The sequence below is a fragment of the Dendrobium catenatum genome, unplaced genomic scaffold (genome assembly GCF_001605985.2).
Source record: "Dendrobium catenatum unplaced genomic scaffold, ASM160598v2 fragScaff_scaffold_1632, whole genome shotgun sequence".
NCBI classification, from domain to species: domain Eukaryota; kingdom Viridiplantae; phylum Streptophyta; class Magnoliopsida; order Asparagales; family Orchidaceae; genus Dendrobium; species Dendrobium catenatum.
The window spans coordinates 1291560-1301673 of record NW_021320094.1 but is presented as its reverse complement, the minus strand read 5'-3'; the positions used below and the strand labels follow the sequence as shown (position 1 = coordinate 1301673).

General features: G+C 37.9%; 1 protein-coding gene across 2 annotated transcripts; it reads left to right on the top strand.

Moving 5' to 3' along the window:
- Positions 1–2677: 2677 nt before the first annotated feature.
- Positions 2678–9732, top strand: LOC110099037. Of its 2 annotated transcripts, none has more exons than XM_020826050.2 (4): positions 2678–2974; positions 3935–4286; positions 5030–6116; positions 7253–9732. In XM_020826050.2, exons 2-4 carry the CDS (start codon positions 4132–4134, stop codon positions 9407–9409), a joined length of 3399 nt encoding a protein of 1132 aa, XP_020681709.1. In that variant the 5' UTR covers positions 2678–2974; positions 3935–4131; the 3' UTR covers positions 9410–9732. The 2 variants fall into 2 exon arrangements, with proteins under 2 accessions (XP_020681709.1, XP_020681711.1); XM_020826052.2 differs by having other exon boundaries at positions 2732–2750.
- Positions 9733–10114: the final 382 nt, after the last annotated feature.

Sequence of the window (10114 nt, the reverse complement as noted above, 5' to 3'; positions counted from 1 at the left end):
TCTTAGGGTTTGACCCAATTGAAAATTCACTATGTAGTAAGCGATACAAGAATCATCCTGTCTTCGTTGTTGATGAAAAGGTAGCTTAATCATGCATCTAATTTATCTTGAGAGAGATTACAGAAATTAAGTACTCATAGAGGGACAGTTAACACCCAACAACATAGCTTGATTTCTATAATAGGGATTATAAAAAGCAGGTGTCCACATGGGGATAGTTATATCGAATAACAAGCTCCCTATTTCGGGTTGAATGTCGGGTTGCCGGGTCAACCCAAACCCGACCCGTTTTTCAAAACGGGTAAAAATCCAAACCCGAACCCGACTCATTTGCTAATCGGGTCAACCCGAACTCAGATTTTTTCGGGCCGAGTCCAAAATTGACACCCCTACATTGCACTATATTGTAGCATGAAGTTATGATATATATTTGATGATATCCTCATACATTAATAATAATTTTTAGTGCCATCAATTTGACTTATTATAATAGGGAGCTTAAGCGCGGGCGAGTGGATTGTGCGCGGGCAGAGTAAGCGAGAGCGCGGGCAGGTTGGTTCTAGGGGAAGTCAGCGAGTGCGGACTCACCGCAGGGTTAGCGGGCGGGATTTAAATTTTAAAAATCATTTTTTACTTTTTTCGGTGGAGTATTTCCATTGGACAGCTGCCAGAAAACTTTTCCGACGAAATAAGTCCGTCGGAAAAAATTTCTGGCGATTTTTTTCCTTGGAAAAAATTTTCGACGCTTGATTTACCGTTGAAATCGTTTTCCGTCGGAAAATTTTGATGTATGCCAGAAAATTCAAAATTTTCCGCCAAAAAATCCGCAGGAAATACGCTATTTTTCTGTAGTGAAATACCTCGCAATAACTCTAGATCCACTCCTAAAATTTGATGAGTTTCAGAAGAAATTCTTTGAAAATACTATTTTAAAGATTCTCATTCATTTTAATGGATTCCCAAGAGATGTGAAGAATCTTTAATCATTTTGTGGTTGACAATAAATTGTTCAACAAAAAATCTCGTAAGATGAGTGAAATTGTATATTATATTTTTTGAGAGAGAATGAAATCCAGTGTGAGCTTGACCCTTAAGAGTAGCAATAAAATTTTGAAAAAGAAGTGCATCAAAGGCTCATTATATATGCATGATGATCCTATAATTAATGACTAAAATTCTCGTAGGGATTAGTTGACTCATCATATAGATCAATAATGCGTAATTTAGACATTGTTAGAACAATATGCTGGAGAATTTGATTTATTAGGGGAGATGAATCTTAGAAGTTGTGTTGAGGATTAAACTTATTTCTATCCTACATTAGGAATTCTTCTTAGATAATATATCATAGTATATCTTATATAACATCATGAGGAGTATTTATATGTCTAGGTTGAGTCAAATCCCAATAGAACATGTGGAGAATTTTACATTCGGTAATCCGCCGGAACTGTTTCGTTGAGTTTAGAAGAACGTTTCCGCCGTAATCTGCGCCGGAAATAATCCAGAGCAGTTTTCACCGGCGGTATTGCCGGCGCAATTGGCGCCGGTAAATTTCCGGCGTCGGTTCCGCCGGAAAAAACGCCGTAAACGTTACGTCGCATTATTCCGCCGGAAACTGCGCCGACAATGCCGGCGCAAACAAATCCGCCGGAAATTCCGACGGTAATCACGTGTTTTCCCGTAGTGGTTGAGTTAATTTGTAGCATCATCAACTTCTGGATTAGATTGTGGGGGAGGAAGAGCATCGGCATGATGATGAGGGTGTTCTTCACGAGTATCTTCAAACAATCCATCCGTATTGTGTTGATAATATTGTGGTGAGGGAACTCCATTATTTTGCGATGAAGCTCTTCCTTCATGTGAAGATTGGAGCTCTATTTATAGGTTTGGGATGAGCATTTTTGTAATTTGAATCGAAATTCAGAACATTTCAGCATACGACCCTTATTGATTATCTTAATCATGAAGCATTTATTCAACATATAAGTGCTTTAATGATGTCAGAATTGAGTGATATTGGGCTCGTTGGATTCGTCTCGTCGAATCGTTAGATATACGATAACAATGTCTAATTCGAAGATCATTTGGTCATCAAACTAATGTTTGAAATTTTTTATTATGCTTAAAATGCATGATTTGTGCTCTTTTAGGCTCGGATTGGACCACCCTTAGTATCATTAGGTTCGTCTCATTGATACATTTAGTTCGACGATGAATTTGCTGAAATTGAAGTTCATATGATTTTGAATTTAATTCTAAAATTTTTAATTCTAATTTTTTCTTGCGATTCATGCTAAATCATGCAGATTTTTGTAAATATATCGGGCATGATTATAATTTTCTAAATAACATGTGATTTTATGATAAGTTGTTCAATTAGCCATCATAATAGTTTTACATTTTTTTACTTATTTTGCTGTTGGAACTTTGAATTAGCCATCATAACACTATTCTTGATTCAACAGAGAAAATATAGTTACATGGAACTTTGAATTTGATGTTATTAGGAGTTTCGAGAAGAACCGAGGGTTGTTTTCATAATTTTGTTAAAGTGCAGGACCAAAACAATATTGTTTACAATTCATTATATCGGTTCTCCTAAGAGAGAAGAAAAAGAAAGCTATTGGATACGACAAAACCCACAAAGACCCTTCATTTCCTTTATACTCTCTCTCTCTCTCTCTCCTCCTGTTGCTGTTAATGGTACTGGGCTTGCTTTTGGGTGGAGAACCGGATGCCTTTGATACGTGAGTGGGTGGGGTTGTTTCTTTCTTCCCCTCAAATTGTAGCGTGAAGAAAATTTTGAAAATCGTCTCCTCCTCCTCCTCCACCTTCACCTCCTGCCTCATATTGGATTTCTCCGTGGTCTCTCCTTGATGCGCTTGAGAGGCTGAAGAAGCTTTAAAATCTCAGCTGCCGTTTTCAAAGCTTGTTTGCTCTCTATTTTGTTGTAGTAGGTGCTCATGAAGGGGTAAGCCTTGGATGTGTTTCGTCGGAGAAAAAAAAAAAAGAGTGAAAAAAGCAATCTTTTTTCTCTTCTTCATAATATCTTCATTTTTTTCTTGATTTCTCTTCATGTCTTTGTTCTTTTCTCCTTTCCTGTAGATTCCCACTTCTCGTTCCTCTTTATGAGTTTCTATCAAGATTCTTCTATGGCAGCCAGGCATGGGTTTTCTTTTGGAATTTTGTTCTAAAACTCTTTCTTTTCCTCCTTGCCTTTCCTTCTCCCACCATCTTTTCCTTTAATTTGGATACTGATTTGTCTGCAAAGTACCATCTTGTGGACTGTATTGGAGGATTAACTCTAGATTTGCTAATGATCTTCGTCTGAAATCTACCTTTTTATGCCTAGTTTTGTGATCATCTCTTCAAATCATCTGTTTTCTCATAATCACTTTAAAAAATACCATCAAAGGAAAGCCTGAAACTCAATATATGCTCCTGGATGGTTGTCTAATTTTTGCCCCCTTTCTTCTGTGCCTTATTTCATGTTATTCTCCCCTAAATTTCTTTAACCACTCAACCCTAGTTCCTCCCTGCTTAATCCAGAAAGTCTAGCGTTGGGTTTCCTTCTGATTCGTGGGTTCCTGATCTTTTTTTTTTTTCATTGTCTCCATCAAAGTTTGGTATTTCTCATGAAATATGAATCTCCATTTCCTATTCTATTCCCCCTTCTACACTATTTGCTTGAAAGATAGCTCCTTGTATAGGGCTACGGATTTTTTATCTCTTTGTCCACATAAAATGATAGGTTCCAGAAGTTTCTCTCCAACTATTATGATCTTCATCCTGCCTGGGGTGTTTCTCCTTTCTAATTTTCCCACTACTCATGGGTCTTTGAAGTACATAAAATAATGTTCTGAAGCATCAATCTACTGTTTATGACCCTAAACTTTGAAGCCTGCTCTAAAACTCTTCTCTCATCTTGCAGGCAACATCAGATCTGCTAAAGGTGTCTAGTTTGGGGATTTGTGTCGTCCCTTTGTATTAATCTTGAGGGGTTTTAAGTGAGCTCAAATCCATCTGTTATGCTGGAGACTAAGGTCAATAACCAGCCCAGTTGCAGTTTAGCTCTTGGGCTACAAATACTGGAAGAGCTAGGCACCAAGGAGAAGAGGCCATCTTCAGATGTTATCTCTTGTAAACTCTTCAGATCCGTCGTGTTCATCCTCTAAGGTTTCAGGATTGAGAGCTGATGAGAGGGATTCTGGCCAGCTTCCACTTCAGGAGGCAGATCCAGTCGTAAGATTTGGTGAGGCACGGACTAGCAATTTCTCAATCAGGTAACTGTTTATGTCCTTGCTCTCTTTTCTTATCTTCTTCATGTACTTCCCGTCTGAGACTGTCTTACTAGTACCATGTGGTCTGATGGGTTAACAAGTGTTTCGAAACACTTTTTCTTCTATGGATTCTTGTCCAAATCAATAATGGATCTGAGATTCTCATCTTTGTTCATCAGCTATATGGATGCTTTGGCAGAGCCTTATCCCTTTCGGGGTTTAATCCTCTCAGTTGATGGAAACTTCCACTTTGGTTAGATAGATCTTTTGCTTTGTGCTTATGTTTCCCGATTTTCTGTTAAAGTTTTGGAGATCCATCCATGTTCAAGCTTGTTCCTTATTTCTTTTGTGATTTCTCCTCTCCTTACCTCTTGCCTCTAATTTTTTTTTGTTCCACGATTTGTTTTCATATTATACTTTTTTTATTTTGCTGTTTTTGTTATTGTTGTTTTTTACATTTGACGGTATCAACTCTTTGTGGAGTTTTTGTATAGTTGTCAGTGTTAATTGGTTTCATATAATAAGAAATTACATATGATTATGATTCTAAATTGTCTTATTGAAAGCCTAAACTGAAAAGATCCCACCTTGTCCATTCAAGTTTTTTTTTTTTTTTTGGGCTTATGTAACCCCCGTTGAATTTGATCAGTGGTGGGGTTTGAAAAGTAGCCAAAGATGTTATTTTTGTCATAATTGATGGATGTATTATTATCAACAGTATTAAAGATCCAATTTTTGGTTGGCAGAGACCATGTTTTTGCGTTACGAAATAAAAGCATTGGCAAAAGTTGGCCATTTCCTAGCCAGTTATTGCAACTTTGTTTGAAAAATGGCATCCGAGATTTACTGCCACCTTTTGAACCGCCTAATTCTGTAAGAGCCCATTGTTTCATAAGGTCAGTATCAGAAGCTGTAAAGGTCACAGTCAGTTCATCACAGCTTGGAGAAACTGTTCAACATGACGGTGAGGCTAACTCAACCCGAACTGATCAATTGTGTTTATCGTCAGATCAGCAAGATCTTCTAAGGTGTTCAGATAAAGGTGAAGCTCCATGTTTGTGCGAGCAAGATAAATATGATCATAACTTGGTAAATGATGTTTGTGAAATTGGCTCGACAGTGACAAATCACTGTGATATCGATATATTCTCAGCGCCGATAGGTGAACCCGAGCTAAATAAGTGCAGGCTGATACTAAAACCAGGAGTCATACCTGAAACAAGCCTAGCAGAAGAGTACTCTACTACTTCTACAGCATCTGATATCATGGCATCTAAGGTTTGTCCTGTGTGCAAGGCATTTTCATCCACCTCAAATACAACTTTAAATGCTCATATGGATCAGTGTCTTTCCATGGAGTCTGAGGCTACTCTGGCTGTGGACAAATTGCCAAAGCTTAGGGTGAAGCCTAGGAAGAAAAGGCTGATGGAGGATATTTATGCCACTGCTCCTATTTGCACGCTGGAAGATCTTGATAGGAGGAATGGTTCAACCTGGGCAACTGATTTAAGTGTGGCTGCGCTATCTGCTGAGGCTAATTCGGAGCCTAAAAAGCCCAAGTTGTCGCATTTAGAACCTAGAGATGATAAGAATGAAGGCGCAGTGTATGTTGATTCCAATGGAATTAAACTTCGGATCTTGTCCAAGTTCAATGATGCTCCCCAAGCATTAACGAGAGAAGAAGTTTGGCCAAGGAGGAATATCAAAAGTGTACAAGATGGAAAGATCATTTTAATCAAAAAGAAGAATCATTTTACCTCTACATATTCAAAGAAAATTAAGCTAAAATTGAGGAACAAGAAATTAAGCTCCTTAAAGCTGTTCGAGAATGAGGTATGCCAGCACTAATCCTTTACAATTCATCTATTTATGTGTGTTTCGGCAAGCTTGTTTGATTGTTTAACGTCTTCTGAATATTTAACCCAAATATATTCACTAAATAAGTGAGTTTGAGCTTCACCTTGCTTAGTTGGGCCAATTAAACTGCGACGAGGATTACATATGCTTCTGCTTGGGAGAGTATATATCAACCTAAGCAAAGTGGAGCCTTTATGCGTGGATTTGTTTGGAGAGTGAAGCTTTATTCTTTAAATTTAAATGAGAAGCTAATAGGAATTATGATGCAATTGTAGTTCTGAGAAAAGCATTGAAGTAAATCCATGTTTTTTTTTCTTTTCTTTCATCGAAATGAGAATATACGTGAAAAGGTTGGAGTAGCTCTAGTAGAAGATAAAATTAGAGAGAGTCATCTTAGATGATTTGGTCACATCAAAGTTCAAACAGTGGCCTCCCGATGACCCGGTTAGGAGAGTAGAGGTATTAGATTTGACTTATGTTAAAAAAGGTAGAGGTAGACCTAAAAAGACTTGTTTAGAAAATATTAAAAATGATCATTCTTTATTAGATTTAAACGAGAATTTAACTTTTTACATGACATAATGGAGAAAAAGGATTCATGTAGCCGACCCCAAGTAGTGGGACAAAGGCTTGATGTTGTTGTCATCTCTTAAGAATGTAGGTGGTGTTGTCTGCCCAACTCATACATGACTAATCACTACAGTTTCTTATAGCAATGTTTACAGTCAAGTCAAGAACGATCGATACTGATTGTGGCTAGCAGTAAAGACACTTTGATTTGTTCATGTGTTATTGTTTTATCTCTTGTTTGGTAGTTTTTAATTTATGATCAGTATTTACCTTACTATACAATTATTAATGGTTGTTGCTACATGAAGCTTTCTATCTTAAATTTTTTAAGTAATCCAACACTACTTGTTTTATATGTTCCATTTATATTATCACACTGACTTTGATTTTACTGACAGCTCTTATGTAGTTGATCTTGTATGAAAAAGGGAGTGTCTTTACTCAATAGAATAGATAAATAAATAAAGAAATTTGTTGTGTTTCAATAGTTAAATCTAGCAAGTTTGGTATCTGGTAGTATGATTGCATGATTTTATCATCAGGTCCAGGCAGAACCTGAAGTGGATCATCATGAAGAATCTCATCTAGAGGACGAAGCATCACCAGTTCAATTATCAGGTGAAGCAGATCAAAGTCTTAGCTGTGGATCGGCAACTTTAAAGAACTGGCCTAGCTCAAAACGCTCAGATCTTGCCAAAAAAGTTGGCAAGAAAGACTTCCATAAAATCTTGGAGCGCACCAAACCTGATACTCATATGGAAATGTTGGCATCGGATACCCCTTCTTCTTCAAAAAGCTATTTTGGAAAACTGTCTCAATTATTAGAATCCAAAACAGTGGACTTGCCACCCAGTACTGTTCGAAACAAGGAGAATCAGGAGAAAAGTTCTCAAAGATGGCCATCGGAAGGTAATTCAGCTAATGTTCTCCTGAAGCTGTCCAGAGTGCCAGAGTCTTTGGTGTCAGCAACAAGAAGCAATAGTGAAGAATTTTATGTGGGGAGAAAACCAAAGTCTCATATTCATCTTAAAACCAAGAAAAGATCAGCTGATCACACCTATCAACTTCCTCTGAAAACCAAGAGAGTGTCAACAGTGAGCGGATTGAACACTAGCGCCATTAAGTTCCGCAAGCATCAGTCGTTGCTTGCCTGGACGGATCGGAGGATAGGAGAAGCTTCCTATGTGAGCAATCCAAGACAGCATAGATCTGTCAAAGCTGTTTTGTCGGGACAAGATAAAAAGCTCATCACTAACCAACGCTCGCATCCATCAAGCAGTCAGTACCAAGATACCCAAACAAGAATTTCTGATAAGCAAGTTAATCAGAAAATGGATTTGGATACTTTGGAGAAAGCTGATACTAGCTGCATTACACCTAATCCCTTAGTCAGTCAAGATCAAGACGTTCAGCACGACACTACTGATAAAAGGAACTTGACAATGCCAATCCAAGAAAATGAAATGCCAGTGGCTCAAGTATTGCTTGAACAAGATAAGGCAGCACCAGAAAAATTGGTAAATATAGGTGTTGAATCTCAAGCTAAAGGTAAATCTGCTCAAGAATCTAGCGTTTTTTTAACTGATCATGGTGATCTAGAAATTGATATTCCAAGAGCAAACTCTACAACTGCCTTAGGTCCTTTAGTTCCAAATCAAGAGATTAAATTGGTTAGTTGTAGAGAGCCATCTATTTCTCCTGCTTCAAGTGCTTCTACCATTTCTCCTTCATCTCCAAATGATTACCATTCCAAAGCTTCAGTGCTTTCAACAACTCAAGGGAAGTTGAGTTTCCCATTGCCATTGATGTTACCGAGTGAAGGAACTCAAGAAATAGACATGGATAGAAATCAACTTCTTGAACTGGATTCCACTGTGAAGAAACCTCATCAGCTTTCAGACTATCATCCTTGTTGCTGCTCCTGGCAAAGTATCATGGCTGGAAACACGCCACCTACAAAACAGAAACCTCTTCCTAATCTCCATATCAGGCCAAGCATCTCCTCCTTCTATGCTTACTCAAGTTTGAAATCTGATGCAGCAAATACACCATCCCTGGAATCGCCAACTGAATCAATTCTGACAAGAGCTTGCAGTGACGTTGGTTCCACAAGCCCATCAAGTGGAACACCAACACAATCTAGCTCAAATTCCATCCTTAGATTAATGGGAAAGGATTTGATGGTGGTGCACAATGAAGAGTCTGCTCACCTGCCAAAGGCTCTTCTTCAAGCTACAGATAACAACTCAACTGTGCAGACCTTGCCTTCACCCTTGGGTTTTGCTTCCTACGCCAGGCTTTCAAACCATGATACTTTCTCTTTCGCAGTTTGTAATCAGTCTCCATCAATAACCAGTTCACAGGCACGCAACTGCTTACCCAGTTTTCACCAAAGAGATATGAACCATAAAGCTTACACAACAAAGGAAGTGATCGTAATCGATGACTCAGATGATGCTTTTGCGCCAAGAGATACTTCTTCGCATGTTCCAGTCTCACATGCCATGTTTCAGAGGCCATTTACTTACTTTCCACCACATAGCCATCTCTTACCTAAAGATAATGGCCTTCGGCTGTCTAATCCAACCAACCAAGTAAGCTCAGTTCCAGCCCCTCATTTGCCAAGACCTTTTGTGTTCCAATCTCCTTCAGCAAATCATATGGATCTCCCGTTTTATTACCCACAGTCCTTGAGATGACCAAGTCTTAGAATGAAGGGAGAGTAATTTGGTTGGAGATGGGCACTTATACCTACAGAAATATTTAGGAGGAATATAGCATCTTTTGAAATAGATCTTTGGCCTTATTTTGGTGTTGTAATGACCAGGCTGGTAACTTCTGCATAAAGTTGCAGTTTAAGCTATCCTCAGGGTATATTTTATGTTTTTTTTCTTGAAGAAGAAAAGATAAACTTGGTATTTTATGCAGCTTTAGAATAAACCATTAATCCTAATGCATTTATGAGTCAAAATAAGCCCTTGAAATGGATGTACTTTTCAAGACAATTGGTGTTTTTCACATATTTCTCTGCGTGCATCATCAGTTATCAACAATCTGAATTTTGATTTTTTTTTTCTGTAAAGCATATTTCATCTTCCTGTTTTCTCGAAGTCTTCTGTAACCGATGAAGCTCCAGAATCAGTTTTGTCTTCTAGTGGAAGGATTTTACTATTTTAGAGGGAGAAGAAGGAAGAAAAGGCTCACCAATCAAACAAGCCAATGCTTCTGTCTCCTGATGGAACTTCAAAGGATGAGCTTACTTGGCTTTTGGCTCTGCAATCAAATCATTAAAGGTAAACAAAATTTGTTTGATTTTTTTTTTTTAATAATTTAATGATCCTTCTTGAGTTTAAGGTAAACAAAATATTCTTTAATGTGTTTATTGCATCTCTGTAGACAGTATC